General features: G+C 50.9%; 1 protein-coding gene across 13 annotated transcripts in view; it reads right to left on the bottom strand.

Moving 5' to 3' along the window:
- LOC109448419 (tyrosine-protein phosphatase non-receptor type substrate 1) overlaps nucleotides 1–25,138 on the bottom strand; it is a 40,045-nt gene extending 14,907 nt beyond the window's left edge. The window contains exons 1-5 of one of the 13 annotated variants that reach the window (XM_074318028.1): nucleotides 24,750–25,138; nucleotides 23,661–23,751; nucleotides 4,996–5,361; nucleotides 2,621–2,941; nucleotides 1,710–2,039 (exon numbers count right to left, since the gene is read on the bottom strand). In XM_074318028.1, the coding sequence (XP_074174129.1) occupies nucleotides 1,710–2,039; nucleotides 2,621–2,941; nucleotides 4,996–5,361; nucleotides 23,661–23,742 (1,099 nt within the window). In that variant the 5' untranslated portion in view covers nucleotides 23,743–23,751; nucleotides 24,750–25,138. Of the gene's footprint in view, nucleotides 1–1,709; nucleotides 2,040–2,620; nucleotides 2,942–4,995; nucleotides 5,362–23,660; nucleotides 23,850–23,882; nucleotides 24,104–24,272; nucleotides 24,728–24,749 lie in introns of those variants that run through there. The other 12 variants (XM_074318024.1, XM_074318023.1, XM_074318026.1 and 9 more) reach the window with 12 other exon arrangements.
- Nucleotides 25,139–25,323: the final 185 nt, after the last annotated feature.

The raw sequence follows: 25,323 nt of genomic DNA, 5'->3' as shown, positions 1-25,323 counted from the left end.
GGGGGAAGGGACAGTGAGGAATGGCAGACGCAGAACTGACTAATGGACTCTTCAGTGCTCTTAGGGGCTGTCCATGGATCTGTGCCCGGGACCTGGGCATAGGAGCTCTGAACCAGGACACTTGAAATGAAGACAAGCACTTTGGTGCCCCCAGGGCACGGGTAGGGAATCCCATACTAGAGCACAGTGGATGGTCGAGAGCAGGGCTCTGAGCCAGGGGAACATGGGTTCAAATCAATTCCCCTAGTTGTGTAACCTTGAGCAAGTCATTTAAACCTCGCTCCACACACTGGCTTCCTCTTGTGTTACTGAAGCCAAAAATAATCTCTACCTCATTGAATAGCTCTGAGGATTAACTCACTAACTAACCAATCAACCAACTAACCCATCCTTTCATTCTTCTTAAAAGCATTTCCTGAGAGCCTACAATGTGCCAGTCTGTGTGCCAGGTCCTGAAGCTATAATGCTGAGGAAGATAGCCGTGGTCCTCAGCAGCTGAGACTCAAAGCTGAGGATCAGAAAGCTCATCTCCTTCAACACCGCCACGAGCAAGTGAAGAGGCCAGAGAGAGGCACTGACTTGTTCAAGGTCACCCAGCAAGTCTGTGACAGAGCCAGAGATTTATCCACATGTCCTGTCTCCCAGTGCAGGGCTCATCCTATAAAAAGCAGGCATTGGTGACATTAAAGCGACACCCAGACAGGACCGTAAGGCTTTAGAGTTTCCCTGTTCCCTTGAAGGATGGATGAAGGAAACAAATGGGCTCTATTCTAATCCATTCAGAAGGTCTGCTATGTACAAGGCACAGCCACGCTAATGACGGGTGATGGAAGATTCCACAGTGGCACCAAAATGCCAACTAGTGCTGCCATTTTGAAGAAAGAAGAGATATTGACCACAGGTTCGAAGGGGGCAGAGAAAATGATACTCTGACACCTTTTATTTTCCCAGAAGAGTGGCAGCATTACCATCATCTTAAATGGGCATAGACTTTGGCCCAGACATGCTCTTTGGGAAACTGTCCCACACAAATAGTTGTACATGGAACAGAATATGCACAAGAACATTTACTGAAACAGTGATTATTATACTTGAGAAAAGCACAAACATCCTGAAGCCCCTGCCCCACTCCCACTAGAGCAGGCTTGTAGTGGCAGCCAGGGAGACGAGGCAGCAGTTAGAAAGAGCAAGGGGGCGGGGGAGGGCTGATGTGGAAAAGTGAAAACAGTAACCGTTAGGCGAAGAAAGCAAGAGGCAGGGTGCTGTGAACAGATATCTACCTCCGCTTTTCTCTCTTTCTTCAATGTATATTGATGTCAAAAGATCTATAAGAATATGTACTACTGTATTTCCCTGAAAATAAGACCTAGCCGGACCATCAGCTCTAATGCATCTTTTGGAGCAAAAATTGATATAAGACCCAGTCTTATATTATGTTACATAAGACCGGGTCTTATAGAAAAATAAGACCGGATCTTACATTAATTTTTGCTCCAAAAGATGTATTAGAGCTGATGGTTTGGCTAGGTCTTATTTTCAGGGAAACACAATAACTCTTACTGGTGGTGACTCTTGGAGCTCACTGCAAACTTCTGCTTTCTATCTATAGACTTCTAGCCTAATCTATAGTATGCATGAATTACTGATCTTAACATTAATAAAAAAAATAATAATTTAAAAATCCGGGTCAGTTGGAGTGGAGGCCTCACCAGGGAGTTCATCCGTGCTCTGGTCCTTCTGGTGGACAGAGGCCTGCACGGTAAGGTTTTTGATGACCGCCGGCTGCCCATCGTGCTCCACCTGGCAGGTGAGCACCACGTCCTCCCTGTGGGCAGATAAATTCACGAGGAGCCAGCTCATCTGGGTAAAGGTTCCGTCCTTGTTCTCTGTGAGGGTCGTGGCTGTTTCTGATCGGGACAAGTTTCCATTCTCCAACCAGCTCAGCTGTAGGCGCTGGGGGTAGAACTTCTTCACAAGGCAGGTGACGTTCACCATGTTCCCTGCCATGGAGTGTTGGGTAACCTCCAGGGTGGGCGGAACTGAAAGAACACAGGGCAGAAGCTCTGACCTCAAGGAACAGACAGATCACAGGGGAGGGCTCCATAACTTAGCTCCTCCCCCCACAGCAAGGGGACCAACCAGGACACTGCCAGGCATACAGCAGGCGCTTAAACACTGAGGGAACTCCTTGCATATGTATGAAATCACTAAGCACAGTGCCAGACACACAGTAAGTGCTCAAGGACTGGTAACTCCTATTAGGGTAATTCACTCCTATGAGTGAATTCAACAAACACAGCCCCTGGCATGCATTTGGAACGTACTAACTGTGGCAAAATAAATGAAATCACCAAACACACAGGGACCTCGCTCACAGTAGGTGCTCAGTAATTGGAGTTGCTATTGGTAAAGCAATGAAAGTGCCTCCACAGTAGTAGGTGTTACATGGCAGCTGCCATTAAACAGTAGTGAGTGACCAGCACACACAGGTGCCTGGGGATGGGAAGGACTGTCAGGAATTAGATTCCAGGCAATTCCAGGCCTGGAGCAAAAGCAGGGGTGGAGCAGGCTTGGAGGTTGGGGGTCAGGTGTGGGCTCGTCTGGGTGGGAGGGGATCTACCTCGGATGGTCTCAGACAAGTTGGCAGTCCCACGAAGAGGAGGGCCCCCCTGCAGGGTGACATGGTCAACCTCGCAGACCAGCTGAGAGCGAACGTCCCCCGGGGCCAGCAGCAGACTGGCTGTGCTGGAGATGCTGTAGGAAGCGCTGTCTCCCTCTGGGTCCATGGTGGTCTGGGAGGCTGGGAGCTCATTCCCATCTTTGAACCATTTCAGGGTGATCTTTCGGGGGGAGAAGCCATGGGACTCACAGGTGAAGCTCACCGTCTGCTTAGGCGAGGCCCTCCCTTTGGGGCCTGATACCACAGGGGGAGAGGGTTTGGCTACAAAAGGAACAAAATGAACAATAACCATGATTGTGGTTATCACCACTAAGGATAAGCATGCGACACTGTTAAAGAAGCCTCACATATATTATTTTTGAATCCTTAATAATGCTGGGAGGACAATGTCAACATTTTCATCTTACAGAGGAAGATACACATGTCCTCAGAGTTCACCTCTTAGTGAGGGGCAGGGCTGGCATGCAATTCCAGGCCTGAATTCAAAGTCCACCTTCTTTTCTCTGCTGGGTGATTTCACACCAGTCTGGACACGGGAACAAAATTACTGATCGATCTCCCTCTTCGCATTAACTGTTCCTAGGTGGCCTCCCCTGGAAAGCTTCCCAACTTCAGGGAAAGCGTTTACAGAAGTAAATGCAGGGGAAGCAGTGACGTGCGGGACCACTGTGAAAGCAGGAACCAGGCCAGCCAGCTGACCAGAGGGGTGACTGGGGCACATTCCAGCTCATTCTGAGAAATGGGACAGCAGGCATTTCTCCTTCCCGGGGCTGCAATGAGGGTAAATCAGGCAGGGGAAGCATTGTTGCTTTGAGTTAAACAGAAGATGCTTCCCCAAAATAAACAAACACAGGACTATCTGGAACCCAGACTTCATTTATATCCAGAGCTCTTCCCTTAGGAATTTATTGATTTACTCCATAGTTTTTATCCTTTCCACAGATATTCCAGTGGGGCTAATCTGTGCCAATCCCTGAATTTGAAGGGATGTTTTTCCGAATCTGGGTTCTTCTCTGGGGTCAGTTTTGGGTGGAAAACAAAGATCACTGAGTGCTGAGAAAGCCAAAGGTGGATAATTTCTTAATCATTATTAAAGTAGAAGAGATGCAGACACAGGCCTAGAAGCAGGCAGGACTCCCGTGTCCTGAAAGCATCCGCACATCAATGAGTCAACAGTGAGGGCAGTTTCTCCCTGTAAAAGGAAGGGTTCTATAGAGTGTGTCCAAATTGTTCATTATTACCCAACACCGCTGTAACTGGGCAGACAGCAAATATGACAAACATTTGCATTGTAAATATTTCACCTACTTCCTAAAACTCATCAAACATTTTGAGGACATAGTAACGGGGTGTCACTTGAATAAGTCAAGTCATAAAAACACCAGCAGCTGGACTTCCCTAAAGGGATGAGACGCTGGGATCAGTTACCATTTATTGAGAACGTCTCAGGAGCCCGACACTCGGCCGATCCCTCCATGCCCCTCAGCTACTTCACCCTTTGAGGGAGGCCTGTGTGGTCCCACTTACGGATGAGGCTCAGGGAGGAACGCAGCTGGCCGGGAGCACATAGCGAGTAAAGGGCAGAGCTCATCTCACTGCACACAGGACTGACTGGCTTTAGCATCTCTGCTCTTCATCCATGAGCCTCAGTGTCTGTTTCTGTACAAAGTGGATCAAAACACCACCCTGGTACGATGAGTGAGGATGTATGTAAAACTCAGAGTCTGGCATATAGTAGGCGCTTAATAAATAATACCTATGACTGTTGTCACAAGATCTGGTCTTACTGGTACTGAAACTACCGGTTTGCGCCATAGGCAGTAAGAAAGCAAAAGCATAGAGGAAACATGAAGAAGAGTCAAATCCTGCTCCCTGCAGCTGCTGTGCAAAAAATTCCAAATGATAGAAGCAGAGAAACCACTGAATTATGATTCTCTCCCTCTTTCTAAAATAATCCCCTTAGGAAACAAGTTTGGCGAATTGGCTTGCAAAACACAAATGAAATCTCTTGGTTCCCTCATCCCTGGAACCAAGGAGCTGAAGGGATTGGAAAAGGCACAGGCTGTGGAGCCAGGCAGACGGGGGTTCCAGACTGTTCCCACCATTTACCAGCTGTGGGGCCTGAGCAAATAGCATAACCTTTCCAGGCCTCAGTGTCCCTGATCTGCAGAAGAGGCGAAATCAGGTCATGACTCAGATCATGTATGTAAGCCCCCTCTCGGCACCTGATTCTTAGTTGTTGCTCAAAGAATGGAGGTCGTTCTTACTGACTTGTTGTCACACATCAGGGACGAAGGATCCCACACTATACTCACCACTCACTGTGAGCCGAGTGCCCACTCCAGACTTAAACTCCATGTCTTCAGGGTCTTGCCTCTGGAACTTCACACAGTAGTAGGTGCCGGTGTCTGCGGGGGTGATGTTACTGATACGGATGGAAAAGTCCATGTTGTTTCTCCTTGTGGCGTCTGCAACAGCTGTTACTCGAGGGAAGCGGGCTCCCTCATTTCCTTCCAAGCTGTAGATTAGCTCCCGGCCTGGCCCTGTCCCCCTGAACCACCGAAGGGGCCCCACAGGATGCAGGGAGGTCACGGTGCAGGGCAGAGTGGCCGTCTCTCCAGCTGCGACCGACACTGACTTCTCAGGCTGAATCACCTGCAGCTCCTTCTCACCTGCCCCTCCTGGAGGGAAACAAAGCAGTTATTTATTCATCCTTATGGGCTCCTGTAGGTTTTGTCGAGTGTTTATCAATAACCATTTTTATTGACTGAGCCCACAGTGTGAGTGGGCCTTGAGCTCAGCACATTGCATGTGTCGTCATGTGTAACCCTCACAACAAGCCTATAAGTGAAACCCTATAACAAATGAGGAAACTGAGGCACAGAGAGGTTAAGTGATGGGCAGAGAGTGGGTGTGAGTGTCTGAGCCCTCTCTGGAAGGGTCATGTCTGAGCTGGGCTCTGAATTCAAATCTGAATTTACCAGGTAGTGAGGGGCACAGTGTTCCTGACAGAGGGAATAGCCTGGACAAAGGCTCAGAGGTGGATGGAGCGTGGTGTGTGGATGGTTCTATGAGAGTTTAGAGTCTGTTTCAGGCTGGCCTAGGAAGCTGGCCCTGAGCAGGGAAGCTGTTCTCAGCAGGTGGGCCTCATCCCAGCTGTGGAGAGTGAAGCAGGAGTTGGGTTTCAGTCCTGGCTCAGGGCTTACTGCTCCATGAGCTTGGCTATCGCTTGGGCCACAGAGAAGATCCAATGAGCATTCCCGCGTGTGCTCTCAGTACTGCCAAGCACCACAGGTGAGTGCCACCCTTTATTTGGGCAGGTCCCTTTACTGCCCTCTGAGCCTCAGTCTCATCTGTCAAAAGTTAAATGACCCTGTCTTGATGGATCTCTGGTAGGACAAACCAACAAGCCTGGGCCAGGAAGCGGCTGGTCTTTGGAGATGTCTGACGTGGTTTGAAACCTGGCTCACCTTCTAGTCATATGTGACCTAGTTTATCCACTGGTTCTGAGCCTCAGTTTCCTCATCTATAAGATGGGTGGATATCCCCTAACCCTCTGCCTTAAGTCACTTAGCACCAAGCTGGGCACAGGAAGGCTACTGTCATTACACAATGAATAAATGAGGGAGGGTCTGTTGTTCAAACTTCATTTCTTCCAACCCTTGCTGAGCGTCCTGCAGGCCAGGCCTGTGCTAGGTGCTGGGGACACACAGGAGATGGAACCAGTTCAGGCCTCAAGGACTCCCGGTGGTACAGCTGGAAGGAGTCATGAAGGTCAGTGGGGGCGGGGGAGGAAGGGCCTGAGCCCCAAACTGGAGAGGACTGGAGCACATAAGACAGGGGCTCTGGGTAGAGAGGATGGGGAGGAGGTGAGGACACAGGTAGAGGAAGACGAAGAGGCAGGTGAAGTTGTGTGAGGTGTGCTGCAGGTGCTCAGAGCAAGGCACAGCCAGAACCCCAATTCTGAGCAAGGTGGAGGTGGGGAGAAAGGACATCATAAAGACTTCGGAGAAACAGAGAGGTGCAGGGAGAGAGGAAGAGACAGAGAACCACAGAGACAGGCCGTGGGAGAAGCAGGCAGAGACAGAGAGAAACTGAGACAGAGACGTGGAGTGGCGGCAGCCTGGGGTAGGAGCAGATGGGCCGTGTAAACTGGGTGCTCCACTGACCTATGATGTGACCTTGTCCTGTCCTGACCTAGGCCACCTTTGCCTTGTACATCAGACAGGGTTGCAGCTGATGCCCTGAGCAGCCCCCTCTGGCTCTGGCAGGGCAGGAGAGAGACCTCGTGAATTTGCCCACCAGCCTGTGGCCTGGGACCACCTCACTGGCAGGGGCAGGGCACCAGAGAGAAGGGAGGCCCCTGGACTCCAGTCTGCCCTCACTGTGGGCAAGCCCAGGGCCTCAGAACAGGTCCGTCATCCCCATGCCTGTTGTCTCAGCCCTGACTCCCAGGCTGGGCCCACCTGCTTCCCATGGCAGATGAGTGGAGACTCGGAGTGCTAGCCTGAGGATGGTCCAACCCTCATAGTGCCGGGAAGAAACCAGAGCTCACAGAGCACAGGGGCTTGTGTGGAGCCAGTGGGCAAGTGAGAGGCACACAGGCCAAAAGAGGCCGGCAGTGACCCAGAGACATCTGAGGCAGCATCAGCAACTGCCAACAGCATCCAGCCAGGAACACTCCCAATGGGTCTGCATTCCAGCGTGGAGACCGGACGAACTAGAAATGCCTCCTGGAGGCAGCCCAGGCTGCAACAAGCAGGACTGGGGGGAGCACGGGATCCCCCTTAGCCAGCTCAGCAACCGTCCTCCCTGGGCCTCTACTTCACCTTCCATAAAGTGGGGTGCCACCCCCCACCCCCCGTATAGTCATGAGGACTGTGACACTGTTGGACGTAAACACCTGCCACAGAGGTACTGGTTAAATTTTAGATTCTGTTCCCATTGTGATCACAGATAAATTATTTACTTGATTTTCTCTACATTGTCATGTCCCCCCATCGAGAACGTAGGATCCACAAGTGACTGTTTCTAACCCCTTGCCTACACCAGTGTCTGGCACACACCGGGCCCTCAATAAATACACGTTGAATGAATGCAAAATAAATGATTAAAGGAGGGCTTTTACTTGCTCCCGGGCAAATGCCCTCTCTGAGCCTCTTTCCTTAGTCTGTTCATGGAGCTGCTACAGGCATATACACCCAGACCACAGGCAGCCTGCAGCCTGGGACCGCGCCTGGCCCACAGAAGATGCCTGTAAAATATGGCAGTTATTATTATCCTTATCAATAACACCCCACAGGGCTGTGAGTCAGCAGTTGTGAGGGGTGTGATGTGAGCAGGAGAGGAGGCTGCAGAGTCAGGCGTGTCGGAGCAGGGCTATTCTCGTGGTGCAGCCGGAGGCCTGCAATCACACCCGGGCAGGTGACAATAAAATCTGGAGCCCTGTAGGGCTGCCCCCACCTCTTTTTTTTAAGTTCTCTCCACCAACTGCAGCCAGATTTAGGTGGCTTAATTAATTAGCTAGTGTTTATAAAGTGTTTGAAGAATTTTAAAGTGCGGCATAAGTGCCAAATATTATTTTAATCTGTGTACATGTGTGTTTTTTCAAGCGTTTTTTTTTTTTTTCCCCCTGCTTGCTTGGTTTTCTTTTTCTCTCCAGGTTTTGTTTTGGGAACCTGGTTTGTTAAAACTCATTCCTGCGGTTCTGCCCCTGGGGTCATCACGCTGGCATTGCCAACAAAACCGTTTCCTGCTCTCTCCTGCCCTCCTGGCAGAGAGAGCGACTGTCCAGGGGCCTGAACCGTCCGTCTCCAGGAGAGAAGGGCGGCTGGGCCGGCATTCTCACACGCTGCTGGTGGGAGTGGAAATTGGAACATCCTTTCGGGAAAGCTGTTTGGCAGGATGTACCAAAGGTGTGAAAGCTGTTTGGAGCGGGGATCTTGTGTAACAATCTTGCAAAAGTTGGAAAAGAACCCAAACAGCCAAAGACAGGGGATGGTTAAGTGAATTATGGCCTATCCCCTAGATGGAATGACAGGTAGCCATACAAAGCCATCACCATGAAAACTGGTGATCTGGAAATTTTTGCATGGTGTAATTGTAAATGAGGTTGTGATTATGCAAATAAAACCTGTTCATTGCAAAGCATGTAGAGAAAACAAAAAGGTGTAAAAACAAAATAATGATCTCATAGAATACCATCAAAGACAACTGGGATCAACATTTTGATGTAGTTACAATATGAGTGAATAAAAACACTGTAAAATCATACTCAGATAAGAATATGTACAAACATTTGGCTTCGTTCATTTGATTCTTATAAAAATAAAAAATTGGAAATATCCTAATGTTCAAGAAAGGGAGACTGTTTGATCCTGTGATGTTGGACCCACATGATAATCAAAGCCATGAAAATGACGGTGTAGAATTATAATTATCGATGCAGAGATATATTAGGAATTCAGAGTCAGTTACTCAGCGACATTTTCAGTGTGATCCCAAACTCTATAGTTTTTTTTTCTAAATGATGTATGATACTAAAGATTAGCAGTGATTAATTGTAAGTAGTAGATTTACAAGGGGTTTTGTTTTTATATGTTCTGTCTGCATTACTTGTGCAATAAAAAAGAAGGAAAAACTATATTTTCAGTACGATCATGACTTTGTAAAATAAAATAAAACTATATGCAAATACACAACTACAAGGAATTATACAAAGCGATAAAACACAACTCTCTTCGGATCATGAATCTAAAGCTGATGGGTTTTTCTTTTTTTATCTTTCTGTTTTGGGGATATTTCATTTTCTAAACTGCATGAATATTAAAGAATTTTTACAGTATCCCATTGTGTAATATGCAAATCTATACATGCAATATGTATGTTACATATGTGCTTATTGTTTGAATGAGCCTCCCCTCCAAGTTTGTCTGTTTTGTTCAATGCTATTCCTCAGCTCCTGATACAGCGCTTGGCACAGAGTAGATGCTCAGTAAATATTTGCAGACTGACTGACCAATCAAATGTCTAGAGAAAAAGGTCTAGAATAATAAACACCATAACTAACGTTGAAGTGTGTTACGTCTGGGAAATGGGACCAAGGGTGGGCACATTTTCTTTTTACTTTATAGTGAACAATATATTGAAGTCTTTTTTCTTTTTTCAGAGAGCATTTACTGCTTTGGAAAAAAATTAAAGGAATGAAATAAAATCTATGAGTAAGGGTTCTAATGGGAGAAACCAGCAGAGTGGGAGGTACCCGCCCGGTGTATTTGTTGTAAGAGGAAATCAGTGTCTACGGGATGAGGGACAGGGCTCCCACAGCACAGGGCTGGGCAGTGAGGAATTACTGGAATCTACTGTGCGACAGGCCCTGAGGAACTTCCGGCCGTGTCCCTGGCCTCGTGGAGCTTGCCCACGAGCGAAGACAGACTTGAAGGAAATAAATCAAGTGATTACATTTGGAATTAACACCAACGCCTTAGACAAGTGGCTCCTGCTGGTATCTCTGACTCCATCTCCCACCCCCTCCCAGTGACCAGCTCCTACCACCCCAGGCTTTTGTGTCTTTCTCAGACAGGCCAAGAAGGGTGTGAGAGATGCACTAAGATGGGGGCTGAGAACTGACCATCAATTGGAAATATATATGCATTTTCCATGAAACACACACACACACACACACACGATTCCCCAAAAAGTATACACATTTTAAGAAAGGAAAGAACTGCATTAAAATTATAATACTCAATATCGATACAACACTCAATACCGATAACAAAAGATCAATACAAGTCACGTTTGGCTTCTGCAATTATAAGAGGTGCTCAAAGTGGTTACCATCAGCGTCCAGACACTTCTGATTACAGCAAACTACTGCTTGAGCAACATTGACCAAAGTGTCCACTTGTATACATTTTTTTGTCATATAATATATAATATATTATATATTATATTATATATATATATATATATATATATATATATATATATATATATATATATATAAATTTTCCATGTCCATGTGTAGCTTTTGAGTTAAGAAAAGATGAAAACAATTTTCATTAGAAGTGAAAAAACAAGCACAGATGCTTTTCTAGTGTTAATAACAAATAAACTTAGAACTAAAACTTGCCGGGAGGGAAACAGGGTCTCTGTGATCCCTGGGTGTGATTCCTCTAGAGGCCTGCTTCATCAGGGTACAGAGAACAAAGCTGAGATGGACATTTCCCAAGAGCCAACCTTGCCCAGATGGCACTCACTGTGACTCACGTGGGAACCTGCCCATCCCCCAGAGCAGTGGACCACGAGAGCAAGGGGCGCGGGGACAGGCTGGAGGCCACCCATCAGGTTTCCACAAACTCAAGCAGCCCAGGGCCTGGGAGGCTATGGCTGGAGCTCTGCAGTGCCCGAGGCTCAGCCTCACAGGATAGGTGGGATGACACCCCGGCCCCACAGCAGGGGCAGCGCGGCACCCCGTTCCCTGACCATAGTCATGATCATTACTGGCCATGCCAGGGGGGCTGCTTGTTTATTACTTTAGGAGCACAGCAGCTCCTCGTCAGGTGCCGCCTTTGGTGTCTTCTGGATTATGATTTGATGGCTGTGGGTGAGAGTGGGTAGTGCAGGAATGTGGAGGACAGTACGCACACAGGAGTGAAAGAGCAGATGTGGAAGTATGCACAGACGTGCCTGAGTGTGCCGAGTGCAAGCATTCACACACATGTGCATGGGTGGGGCCTCGGGGCCGTGTACACAGTGAGCGTGTGCATGTGTGCAGGAATGTGTGACAGGTCAGCTCAGAGGGTGTCTTCATGCCAGTGAACAGGCTGAAGGGTAAGAAGGAGCATATCTGAATCATGGGCGTCCTGTGTGAGTGAGCATGTCAGTGGCGTGAGAGGGGGTGTCTGTGCCTGAGGGTGTGACGAGATGTCTGGGAGGGGTGTGAGCTTTGGGGTGCACATGAACGTGTGTGGGGAAGGGGAGTACAGGAGAGACAGGCACGTGGGGGGATGTGTACATGAGAGTGTGTGTGTGTGTGTGTGTGTGTGTGTGTACAGGGTGTGTGCACAGGGGGGCATGTGTGCCGTGGGTGTGGTATACGCATGAGTGTGAATGTGACAGGGTACGCTGGCATAAGTGCTGGGGAGCGGGGACGGCAGCGTCTCTGTACATCCTGCGTGTCTACGTGCCAGCTGAGAACACACCTGGCTTGTGTGAGTTTCCACGCACACAGGTGTGGAGAAGAAGGAGGCTAGGAGCGACACTTCCCTCGTCTGTCATCAGGTCCTGGCGGGCACAGCTCTGCGTGGCACCTGGCACAGGGTCCTGCCCTTGCGGAGGCTCAAACCTTTACTGACACCTACTTGCTATGTGTGGCCACAGGGCACAGTGGTGAAGGGGCCAGCCCAGACTGCTCTGCTGGAGCTCACGACCCTGGGTGGGGGACAGATGGCTTCTGGGCTGATCCTGGAGGGGGCTGCACAGGTGGATGGCTATGAGGACTCTGCAGTTCCCAAGCGAGCTCGGGGCTCCGAAGCAGGTGTACTGGGGCTCCGATAGCCGCAGCTAGGCATTGCTTTTCCCTGGAGTCAGACTGATTCATTCATGCCCTCTCAAATTGCGCTCTGCTGCCAGGCCCTGTCCTAGATACCACAGGACACAGAGCCAAGTAAGATGAATCCCTGCCCTTGTCTTGAACATGGGCAATAACCACATGCAGAGCAATCAGTGAGCAAGTAGAGGCTTGGCGATGGGGTCTTGGAAAAAGGGTGGAACCTGAGAAGACGTCCTGGAGGTGGTGGCCCCTGACCTCGGTCTTGAAGGCTAACAGAGGCTGGGGAGGAGGGAAGGCATTCCAGGAGAGGGGAACCACATGAGCAAAGGTGCAGAGGAGAGAAAAGGGCTCTGGACAATCCAAGGACCAGGACAGAGTCCTTGGGACATGCGTGTTGACAGTGAGCAAGCTGGGATACGGCAAGCCGGGGACTGGGCTAACCTAGCACATTAAAGGATGGCTTCCGTTGCCATCTGAAGAACAGTCCACTGCTACCATTGTATAAACCCATCGTGCAGAGACACACCAGGTGCTGTGGTAGAAGCTACCATCTGCATTGGAGCCAGCAAAAAAGAGGATGCATGTCGCCTTGTAAATAAGGTGGGGGTGTTCTCTCCCTACCCCCACACCAGGCAACTCAGGGAACTGGGCAGCGCATCATATGCTTGCAGGGAAAGGGGAGACCTTGGTAGCCCCTCAAGGTAGCAAGAAAACTTCTAAGATACCAACACAGCCTAAAGCTTGGGCTCTGGGGCCAAAAGACCCATATGTCTCCTCCCTAGCAGGGTGACTTGGCAATGTCACTTTTCTCTCAGCCTCCACTTTTTCATCTGTAAACAAAGGAATACCACCATCTCTTCCCCAAGGTCAGGGTGGTACAGTGATCAGAAGAGTTCAGTGATCAGAGGGTCAGTCAGCGATCAGAAAAGCTGGACTGAGAACTCTACATGCGTTTCCTCAACTCCCCTCTCCCCCCACGTCCCATCTATTAGCAGATCCTGCCAGCTCAACTTCCAAGATTTGGCCAGGCTCTGACCTCTTCTTACCACCTCTTCTGCACCATCATTCCTCACCTGGATCCTTACCTCAGTTTCTAACCTGGCCTCCCCACCTCCACTTCACCTCTCTCCAACACATACGCCCTCAGTAGCCAGGGGAGCCTCTGAAACCTGAGCCAGGTAACAGCCTTCCTTTGCTCAAAACACTCCTACAGCCCCCACTGCACTGCGAGTGAGACCCAGAATCCTTCCAGTGGCCTCCAGGACCCCACCACCTTGTTCTTAGTTATGCCAGATTCTCCACTCACCTCAGGGCCTTTGCACTTGCCATTGCCTCTATCTGACACTCTCATCCCCTAGATATCTACACACTGGCTCCCTTACCTCCTTCGGGCGTATCTGAGAGGTCTTCCCTGGCCACCCTGTATAAAATACTACCCCCTCAATGACCCTTGGTCTGCTTCATTTTTCTCATAGCACACACCACCAAACATATTATGTATTTGTTAATTTCTTTAGTGTCCATCTTCCCAAGCTAGATTACTTATGAGCCCTTTGAGAACAGGGACTTAGTTTTGTTCCCTGTGGTACCCTCCAGGTTTATACCAGTGCCTGGCATTTGTTGAATATAGTTTTGGTTTGGATTTCAACTTTGCCACTTGACACGACCACAAGAAATGTCTAAACCCCTCTGGACCTCTGCTTTCTCATCGGCAGAATAGGGATGATGATGGTAATGGCACTAATAACTGGGGTTGTTCTGAGGATGAAACAGACTAATGTACGTAAAGATCTCAGCGCCATGCCTGGCACAGAGCACTCAATGCAGGGCAGCTGTTATGTACCACATAGCAGATATTTCAGGATGAAGGGGATGACACATGATCAAAGCCTTAAGCCTGAGGAGCTAAGGATTCTCTCCGAGGCAGAACAAGCTCTGCCCCAACGTATGCATGAGAACACTCAGAGCAGGACGTGCGAGCAGGCTGAGCATGCTGTTGGCAAGGAGGCCAGGAGGCAGGGAGGGCCAAAGGCCCTGGTGGGTGCTGGTGGGGTTTAGGCTGGACCCAGAGGTGATGCAGAAATGCTTGCAATATGGTTTTTTTGCAAAGTAGGAGGGAAACAACTACTACCTCTGTGTGTGTGCTGTAAATGCCCTTTGTATTTACCTGGCCTAGAGGGACCAGGTGAGGATGAGAGAGCATGCAGGGACACTAATACCCACCATTCACTTGGTGCCTCGACAATCTTAGGAGCATCTTCCCACCTCCCCATTTTGCAGAGGGAGAAACTGAGACCTGGAAAGACTGAGATCCCAGGTGGTGTTCTTCCAACCTCTAGGCTCAACTACTCCTCTAGGACAGGCCCTGGTGCTGCCCAGCCATGCTCTTGTGGGTACAAGGTGTGGGTCAGGCCAGATAATGGAAAGTCCTCATTTAACTGTCATCACAGCCAAGTGGGGCGAGGGCTGTTGTCACCATCCCCTTCCTACAGGTGAGAAAGCTGAGACGCTGAGAGGCAGGGAAGGGGCAGAGGCAGGACTCAACCACAGACATCTGCCACCACCATCGTCTGCCATCAGAGCTCGTGTGTGATCACTTCTCCCAGTGACGGGGGTCCCCTCCAGCTCAAGCTTCTGGATTCTCAGGCTGCCAAGGACGCGCACGCATTTTCCCAGCTGAGATAAAGGCCCCCTTAAAAGCGACACACATTTATTAAATGGCATTTGCCAAGGTTTCAGCACACTCTGCTGCCGACAGCAGACAGTCTCTGGATAAGATTTTTCCCCGACCTGACACTATTCACTGATGTCTTTTATAGCACTTTTTGCAACTTGCAAAAGCACTTTCTATGGCTCTTAATTCCCTTAACCCTCAATAGTTCCCATGCGGGAGGAAACAGTGGTAATGTTTCCATTTTGCAGATGGGGAAACTGAGGCTCAGAGCAGGGCAGACACTTGCTCCAGAGCACATAGCTAGTAAGCAGCACATATTGGATTCATAATTCAGGAATGTAACCCAAAGTGCGTACCCATTTCACTGCCTTCCCTGCTAGAGAGGGGTTCTGGAGTGTCATGGAGATGGGTATCCGGCCTGGAGCATTAAGGCTGGAAGAGACCTGCAGGAGAACAGTCAAGCTCTCCCAGAATGGGAAACAGAGGCCCAGAGGGGCAGCGTAGTAAGTGTCAGGTCTCCTGGCCTGTAAGAGATGGAGCCAGAGCTCCACCTGCTCTTTCTAAACCTAAACCATGAAACGATGATCACACACAGTAACAGTAACAGTAACAGTGATACTGGCTAACAAGCATCGAGCACCGACATTACTAGGAGCATGACAGGCCTCTCCAAATCTCCATAGGAACCAGCAAGACAAGGTTGTCACTACCCCCATTTCACAGAGGACAAGACTGAGGCTCAGGGAGGTACAACCACTTGGCCAAGGTCATGGCTGACTTCACTTGTGTCTTCACCCACAGTACCAGATGGCTTCATGCAAAGAAGGACCAGTCTGGGGGGGCCTGACCCTGAGGCAGGCCCTCCAGACCAAACCCTGGCTGAGTGTGGCACTGATTGTGTCATGTTTCATGGTCTGTCTGCTCATTTTGTGTGGCCACAATTTTAAGTACAAATTCTGGGGATTCTCTCCCCAGCCGACATTATTTTTGTACTTCCTGATATTCCAAGGACCCTATGTCACTGTGATGGGCAGGGATTTGTGATTTGGCCATGGCCCTGGTCACAAAGGTACTACATAGCAGTTAGAGCACAACTCTGCTTTTGGCCCAGGGTACCTGCCTGTGTGACCTCGTAGCTCTGAGCTTCTTCCTTAAAATGGGGATCTTAGTACCCTCTGTTCCCCTCATTCAACCAATATGTATTAACCCACCCACTGTTGCCAGGCCCTTTGCTAAGGTCCCAGGATGCCCGTCAGTGAGTAAGACAGACATTGTCCCTACTCTCACATAGCTTATATCCCAGTAGGGGAGACAGGGCTAAAGTAATGAAACAAATAGAGAAAAGGCTAGGAGTGCTAGGAAACAAATTTGGTGCCATGATAGAGAATAAGGGGAAACTGCTTTGAGATTGGGGTGGCTGGGAAAGGCATCTCTGAGGAGGTGAGATTGCAGCTGAAACATGAAGGAAGCAAAGGCCAGGGAAGGTGTTCCACCAGTAGAGAGCAGCAAGTGCAAAGGCCCTGAGGTAGGAAAGAAGCTGGTATGTCTGAGGGCCAGAAAGAAGGCTACTATGGCTGCAACTCACAGAGGAAGGAGAGTGTGGTATGAGAGGAGGCTGCAGAGTAAGATGGGGTCCAGAGAATGCCATGCCTCATGAGTAAGGAATTTGATTTTATTTTAAGGGCAGTGGGAACCACTGAAGAGAGCCAGAATGGAAGCAGGAAAGCAGTGATGAGGGTGCTGCAGCATTTACAGGCCTGGGCTCAAATCCTAGCTCTGCACCTACAAGGTGTGTGACCCTGGGCAAGTCACTTTACCTCTCTGAATCTCAGTTTCTTCATCTGTCCAATGGGTATAATAATAGTTCCCATCTCAAGAACCGTGGTAAGGATTAAATGAGATAATGTACAAAGTAATGATCCAATCACATGTCCTGATGCGTTCAATGTCAGGTGTTCAATGAACCAGATCCTACTTGCTCTAGCCCTGACCTCTCCTCATTTCCTCTCCCCTTGTCTCCCTTCACTCCAGCCTCACGGGTCTCCTTGCTATTCCTGAAACATAGCAAACTTGTTTTAGTCTCAGGGCCTTTGTACTTGCTATTCCTTCGATGTGGAGTACTCGTCCCCTGTATTCCCACAGCTGCTCCCTCTGTTTCATTCAGGCCTCTCTCCTCAGAGGGGCCTTCTGTCTGTCCCCACCTAACATCCTATTCCCTAGTCCTGCCTTAGGTTTCTTCATGGCCCTTGTCTCTACCTGATGTAATGTTTACTTAGGTCTGTTTCTATTTCCTCACTAGAGTGTCAGCAACATGAGAGCAGGTGTTTTTGTCCGTCTGGTCCACAGTTGTATCACCACCACCTAGAGCTTGTCCTGACACATAGAATATGCTCAAAAGTATTTGTTGAATGAATATTTATAATTAAAATGACCGCAATAAGGACAGCAGAGTGGTTAAGAGTAAACCGAAGCTTGGGTCAGACTTTAACTCTCATTGGTTATGTGGCCTTGGGAGGAGCCTAACTTGGCTTTGGGAGCCTCAGTTTCCTTGTCTGTAAAATGGGGATGAAAGACTCCATGCTTTTTGGCTCATTGAGAGGATTACACAACAATGCGCATCAAAGTAGTGATGGATGAAATGACACCCGATGTGTAGCATTTGCTTTACAACACCACTCCCAGCAAGGTGCAGGCAGGTGAAACAAACACGGCAGGTCAATGTTGAAGCTGGGTTCCCTTCACCATTCCTTCCCATTTTGCAAATGTTTGAAATTTTCTAAAATAAAATGATGAGGAAAAGACAGTCCAGATTCAAGGCCCAGCTTTGTGCCTCGCACCCAGCGCATTATTTCCCCTCACCACGAGCTTCCATTTCTGAAGGACACTGTGCACTTGAAGAATGGGGCACTAGAGATGGCCCAGCACCCATGGCCTCAGCACCCACACATGCTGGCTGTCCCACGGGCTGGAAGCTCCTCACTCAGTCCCTGATTCCAATCTCCCTCCAGCTCCTGATCTGACACCTGATCTCCTCTGGCTCTTGGCGCTAATCTGCAGCCATCTAACACCCTGCGCCCTCAAATGGATGGGCCAGGAAATCGTACCGACACAGACAACCAATTCTGTATCATTTCCGACTTCCACCTTTGCTGTTTTGCATCTCTCTGGACTGAAGGCCTGGCAGGACACCTGGCAGAGAAAATCCACCTTGTGGAGGGCTCCGGCAGAAGGCCTGCTCAGGGACACCCAAGTTAACAGGAAAGCAGTTTCAGCTGTGAAAATAGATGCTTCCTTCTCCAGCATGGGACGGAAACACATCTTAGGAACACCTGACTCCTCTGCCTCCCCGGAGGATACACTGATTGACAGAAATATGAGGCGTGCCAAGAAGGCAGGATGCCAGCATCCCTGGGCCTCAGTTTCCCTACCTGTCAAACAGGGCTAAGTGCTGTCTAGTTAACAGCGTGGACTGTGCGATTGTTCTGACTCTGACACTTATTGCGTGGCCTTGGGCAAGTTGCTCTGCTTTGAGTCTTGTTTCCTCATTGGTCAAAGGGCTCTAATGGTAACTGTGCGCACCAACCAGGGTTACTGGCAGTCCCATTGGGATCAGACATGCCAAGTGCCGGGCCAGATAAGTGGCCAGAAATGATGGCTCCCATTATTATTACTTTAGTATGTTCCCATGCAATTCGGGATCCTGTCGGATTTCTAACTTTAACAGTGGAAACTTAGAGTACACCCCTGTTTTAACAAGCCTCGCCCTGGACCACAGGGGACTTGGCATCCCACCCTTGCTGTTTTGCATCTCTCCGGACTGAGGGCCTTGCCATGGATCTGCTGTGTGAGCCCACCAGTCCCTTCCTCTCCTCAGGCATCGGTATTCTCAGTGTTGCACAGGATGAGAGGACTGACCGCTCTCTCAGGCCCCCTCCAGCTTTCCATCTCTGGGAATCCACAATTCCAGACCTGTGGATCAGGACAGAGACACCTAGAGGCAGGCTGTGTCCACAGCACTCAGTTGCACTAACAGACAATTAAATCACACAGCCTGGGTTTCTGCTCAACTTGTCTACCTCCCGCTGGCATGAAAGCTACAGGGAAAAACCTCAGGCTGATGACATTCACTCCCCTATCTGCTTTGTTGTTCTGTGAGTACCCACTCTGTGCAAGGAGCTGTGCTATGTAGGTGCGTTAGAGTCAGTCCTGCTTTTACAGATGAGGAAATCCACGCAGAACAAAACTGATGATGACGCTGACTAATGTGTACTGAGTGCCCACTATGTGCCAGGCACAGCCTCAAACACCATCCATGCAGTCATTGACCAATCCTCGAAACATAGCTGTTGATGTCATCTCTGTTTTAGAGATGAGCAAATTGAGATGCCGTTCAGTGCATTGTCCAAGGAGATAGTGGAGCTGGGAATTCACTCCCAGGGGTCTGGCTCCCAAGCCTGTGACTCCCTGGGCTATGCTGTGTCTCTACATGGAAAGGCTAAAAGACCACCACGTTGCAGGAAAACCATGCCAACCAGGTGCTAGAGTTAAACATGCATACCTATGGTGATAAAACAAAGGGAAAGCAATACATAGCCTCAGGAAGGATCAGGTACAATCCTGTTGGAGGGTTCAGAGCAGGAAGAGATCCCTTGGAGCATGAAGGATGAGTAGGATTGGGGCATATGGAGATAAGGGGGTGCAGGGAAGGGCCTCTCTGATGGCAGGAACAGCATAAGCGAAGGCACAGACATGAGTGAGTTTAGCTAAGGGCATGGATTTGTACAAAAGCATTCACCAAACGGGTTTAGGCTGCATGTTCATGGGTGTTATACAAACCAAATGCATCTTGGTACAGGGTAGCATGTTTGGGGAACATGGAAGTAAATAGGGTCTGACTAGAGATTCTACAACTGTGGGCCTTCTCAAGGTCTTTTAGGTACTAAGGTGCTTGAGTAGCCAGGAAAGCTTTGGCCTGCAGGGAGGAAGCCTGGTTATCTAGCAGCATTTCAATAGGTCAGCTCTTTGGAAAACGTGGCTGAGAAATAAGTCCTGTCATGGGAGGAAGCTCCGGCCCTGGTGCATTTTTTTTTTCTTTAAAGAAAATTTGGACCCACTCAACAGTTTTGAGCAGGGGAGTGACATGATCCGAGTTGTGTTGACAGGCCAAAAATCTGAGCATATTTAACAAGGGGGGTGGGGGTGGGGGAACCTTCCGTCAGTCTAAGACTACAAATAAAAAAATAACCTGTCGCACGGAGCCATTGGAAGCAGCAAGCGAGTGAGTGTGGGATCTGTACAACAGTTTTAGACTGCCTTCCTCTCATACACCCCCTCTCCATCTGTCGCAAAGGGCACCAGGAAGATAGATGCAAGGAGGAATATTCCAGCTCTGGGGGCTCCAGAGCTCAGCAGCCCAGATGGGGGGCTCTGACGGGAGCCACATCGTTCCCATGAGTTGTCATTGGTGAGGGCCAAGGGGCTGTCAGTGTTTCCATCCTCAGTGTATTTTCAGAGAAATGACTGTGACTCAGTTAAAAACTTCTGTCCCAGAAAGAACCTTTCTACAAACCTCCATCTAAGCCTGGACGGGGCACCTCTCACTCCCTCCAGCTTGGACTAAGTAATCCTGAGTAAGTCAGTGAACTTCTTCTCTTAGAGGCTACCCAGCTAGGAGGCTGGGATTCAAAATCCAGGCTCCCTACCACTTACTCCTTGGACAAGTTACTTCTCCAGTTTTGGACTCTGTTTTCCTCATCTGCAAAATGAGGATAATAGCCAACTCAAGCTTTGCTTTGCTGATGGGTAAGATTACACAGATAGGCAGTCAGCACACAGCCACGAATACAGTGAACAGTCAAAGAACATTGGGTCTCCTCGCTTCTCTCAACACACGGTTCACATCAGGACTTCATACGTGCAGAGTGACTGCAAGTTGAGGAATGAATCACACCCTGAGTCTCCATAGGGTTGGTAAAGGAATCATTAATGGCCAGAAAATACCCAGAGAACACATGGCTTTAAGGACAGTCCAATAGCCTGAGTTCATCACGGCCAAAGCCCCCCCACCCCCCACCCCATGCCCTTCTCTTTTTGTGAAAGAGGAAGTGAGATTAACTTTACCACTTAGGAAAGTACAGCGGAGCCACCAGCATGCTACCCTCTACCAAAGAGTCAGAAGGTTCATCAGAGGGCCCAGCTGTCCCCCAAAGCCTGAACTCCAACTTGGCCTGGCCTTCTCCAAGCGAGAGCAAGGAGTGCACGGCAGCTCATCTAGGACCGGCCGGTTAGATGACGCCTACATCCCAAGACGCAGGTGGGGCTAAACCAGGAGCCAGGTGCTACTGCTGGTGCAGAATCAGGCTACCCAGGTGTCCCCAAGCCCTGGTCCCCTCCCTTCTCTCAGTCTCAGAATCTCCCTCAGTGAAGCTGTTTTAAGAAACAGGCGTCACATTGACTCCAAGACACAGGTTGGTGACTTCACTGGCATGGTTTTAGACTTTCCCTGTGGCGGCATTTGTACTGAAAGCAATCTTTAGAAACTTTTCCCCCTGCCTCCCCCAACCAAGATAATTCCCATGACCAGCCCCCGCTAAAGAGTGACCATGTGAAGCCACAGCAGTCATGTGACACCTCCCAAGCTGACAGTTCTGGCTGAGACACTACTAGTCATTCAATCCAGAGCCGCCTTCCTAAGCCTGACATTTGAGTTTCTCACTCAAACAAATCCATTTTCTTAGAGAATTGGACAACTGCCTCCTTCTACCTTCCTGCCCTCTGTCCTGCCTGTTCTGCTTTGTCATAATTTCCACGCTTAGAGCAACTGAGGAAGGGGCCTGAAGCCCATCCTTTAGCCAAACCTGGTGAATTCCAGGCCAGAGCCCAGAGCACGACCAGGACCCCGTAGAAGTGAAGGATGCTGGGAGGCTTCAGCTATGTTGGCGACTCCCTATCCCTTCCCCACCACACTCAGCCAAGAAATTTGTTCTCACCTCCTAAGATTTATTTATTTCAAAGTTAATCTTGGCCCCTCTGCTGCTCCCACTTTTTCAGGCTATTGATGCTGAATGGATTGGAACGGAAGTTTTATGGCCTAATCTTTACCATTTTATAGATTGTTTTTTATAGATAAAAGGGGGAGATTTGCTCACAAGAAGGGTGGTGGTATTCCCAGCCAGCGCCCCGGGAAAGGCAGGCTGTCCATCTGAACACTTGTTAACCAGTGTCACCGCTCATTTGCCAGAAACTGAACCACAGGGTCCTGGTTGGAGAAGGGTCTGGAACAGATATTTAGAAATTAGCTTGGGCCCAGTTCCCTGCTTTAGGAAAATTAAGCACCTGTGAGAGACACTCACGAATTTCCAGGCCTGGAAGAATGAATGGTAAGGCAGGAACTGGGACTTTGCACGGTGTACACGGCCAGCTCAGGCAGGAAGGAGCAGATAGGAGATGCCACTCACCAGAGAGACATGAAATATATCCGTGCTTCCTTCTGCCCAGCAAGGACCCAGCTATAACTGAAAGACCCAGGGATGGAGTTGGGGGAGGCCTACGTGCATCCCCTGGGTTCAGGGGAAGCTGTAGAGCAGAGAAAAGCAGCTGTTTAGCCCTACTTCTCCCTCCACCCACTCTGCTAGTTCTCCCTTTCTCACTGCTTTCAGATGGTTACCAGTCTCTAGGCAAATGGAAGCGGGGGGAGAGATACTGAGCTTATTTTTGCCTCCTTCCTCAAGAGAGGGAGGCGCAGAGACCCCTCTGCCAACGACAACACAGCTTCAATAAACCGAAAAACAAGATGCCCATTTCTCTCCCGCCCCCCCCCCTACTCCTTCAACGCCAGTTCTCAGCCTTCTCCGTGCCCTCCCAGGAGACCCAGGGTTTTGCAAAACCCCTTTAAGAAGCAGGACTCCTGAATGATGACCTCACCCCTTGGTGAACACATGCTAGCTTTCAGAGCCTGCCTGCTGGAGAGAGACAGGTGTTTGATGTAGGCCAACAAAAAGACATGCTCAGAGCCACAGGTAATAGCCCCACAGAGCCCCTGAACTGCAGGGAGCTGCCTGGCAGCCTGGGGAAGGCAGGAGGAAGTGGTGTGGTGGGGCAGGAGAGGAGCAAGGAGCATGGCCATCCGGTGAGAGGCTCTGGCAACTCCAGGGAAAATTCAGTGTTTTCATATCAGGATCTGTTGATCGCAGCAGCTTACCCCAGGGTTACCTGTGGCCTCCCTTCTCTCTCCCGATACACACACTAACACTGTTTTATTCTGTGTGCCAGAGGGAATGCTCCTGCTTCCCTTATTGCAAGTCTGCTTCTGTTCCATCCCAGGCAGTACCTGGAAGACCTCTGCCCCCACCCCTTCTTTCAGACCCTGAAGTCAAACAAGTGGAAAGCATCAGTCCAGGGAGAGAGCTTCTAGGGAAGCCAGGGGTGCCTTGCTCTGAAAGATGCTGACAGCCTGCCTCCCCCTCCAGATTGGGCAGGGGCCGGGTGAAGCAACTCGTCTGGGTATGTCTGTCCCAGTGCCCAGCTCAGTGCCACGCAGTCAGAGTCGGGAGAGACTAGGTTCTACCCTTGGCTGTGTGACCTTGGACAAGTTGCTGGCCCTCTCTGGGCCTCAGTTTCCGCTCCTGTAACCCTGGTTGCAGGCATCTCTACCCCTATTACTGCTAACATTGCCGAGTGGCTCCCGGTGGCAGGCTGAGGGGCCTGAGCCCGCAGTTTAGGGGACAGCAGCGGGGTGGGAGGGCGCTTACCTACTGTACTGAAGCAGGACACGGCGATCAGCAGGCAGAGCAGCGGCCTGAGGCGGCCGGGGGCCAAGCCGGCGGGCTCCATGGGCCGCGGCTGAGGAGCGAGGAGGGAGAGCGGCCGTGAGTGCGCGCTCGGGCGGGCGCGGGCTGGAGTGGGGAAATGACTAAGGCTCCCCCCCCTTCCCCTCCCCTCTCTCTCCTACTGGCCGGGCTTCCCCCCCTCACCGGAATGAGCGCCCGGAGCGGCTTAGGAGCTGCCGTCACGGCGGCGATTTTCGGAGAACGCCCCCCTACCCCCCGAAGAGATCGAGAGATAGAGAAGGGGACAGACCCCTAGCGCGCCAGAAAGAAAGCCCGGGCGGCCGGAGAGAGGCGGCAGGAGAGGGAAACAGACCCAGGGGAGCCAGGGAGAGAGCCAGCGGCACAGAGAGGCGAGAGAGGGGGAGAAAGGGGGGGGAGAAAGAGGGAGAGAGAGAGAGAGAGAGAGAGAGAGAGAGAGAGAGAGAGAGAGAGAGAGAGAGGCGGCGCGCCGATCGAGACAGACAGCGCGGGAGAGAGGAGGACCCCGAGCCAGGGCGGAGGGCAGCCCCGCTAGCCGCCCCCACCGCTGCCCACCTGCCCCGCCCGGGATCCTAGCGGCGTCGGCGACTCGCCTCTCTCCTGGCCACAGTCCGGGCCGCGGCCCCCACCCGCCCGGCCGCGGCCCCCTCTCGCCTCCCGGCTCCTCTCCTCTCTCCTGCCCTCGCAGGGGGGCTGCAGGTCTCTGGCTGCGCCGGCACCCTCTCGGAGAGCGCCCTACAGCAGCGCGCCCCGGGGAGGGAGGGAGCGAGGGCTGGTGTCGAGCGCCGGGTCAGGAGGCCAGCGTCGCTCCTCGCCCGCGCTGCCGCCCGGGCACCCAACCCCCTCCCGGGCCCACGGCTGCAGCCCCGGGAGGCGGCCCGCCAGCCCCCGCCGCCGGCCCACCGCGCTCGGGCTGGGGACTGGACCAGCCTCCGCCTCCAACAATGTGCCAGTTCAGAAGCCCGAGCGGCTGTCACCAGTCCCCAGCCGCTCCCTTCCCTGTCCCCCTCCCACTGCCAGCCCGGCTCGGACCTGCGCCGCCAGCGAGCGCTGGAAGGCTGTGGAAGCGCCGCTGGGGCTGCCCAGGGCCGGGCCCCCCGCTCCACTTTGCGCAAACTTGTTTGTCTAAGGTCAGCGCCGCGAGCTGGCTACATCGTCCTCTTAAGGTGGACTGGGGAAGTTGCGCCCGGCCTCCCCTGCCTCCGGACTCCGTCGCGGTCAGTCCCTGCTTCCCTTTAGCGAGAAGCTGGAAGCCGCGAAAGAGTGGGGGAATAAAGGGGGGATGGGAGTGCTGCCTTTTCCCCTCCCCAGGTGGCCCGGACCCTGTGCCCCAAAGCTGAAGGCCCCTCTTTGGGGTGGGCTTGGGCCAAAGGGGTCCCGATTCTTTCAGAGCTGGGCCGAGGTGACGGAAAAGCAGGAAGTAAGTGAATGTAGGGGGAAGGGGGAGAGGAAGGAGAGAGTGATCTTACAAAAATAGCGTGTGTGTAGGAAGGACTTGGTGCCGCCTGGAAAAGAGGCGCAGGGAGGAGAATGAGTGAGAAGAGGGGCTGTGGCCCGGGAGACTAGAGGGGAAGGGTCTGGCCTCCCTAGGGAGGCGGGCTCTCTC

The sequence above is a fragment of the Rhinolophus sinicus genome, linkage group LG13 (assembly GCF_036562045.2).
Source record: "Rhinolophus sinicus isolate RSC01 linkage group LG13, ASM3656204v1, whole genome shotgun sequence".
In the NCBI taxonomy this organism is placed as follows: domain Eukaryota; kingdom Metazoa; phylum Chordata; class Mammalia; order Chiroptera; family Rhinolophidae; genus Rhinolophus; species Rhinolophus sinicus.
The sequence above is the reverse complement of the archived record's forward strand: the minus strand, read 5'-3'. Positions and strand labels throughout refer to the sequence as shown.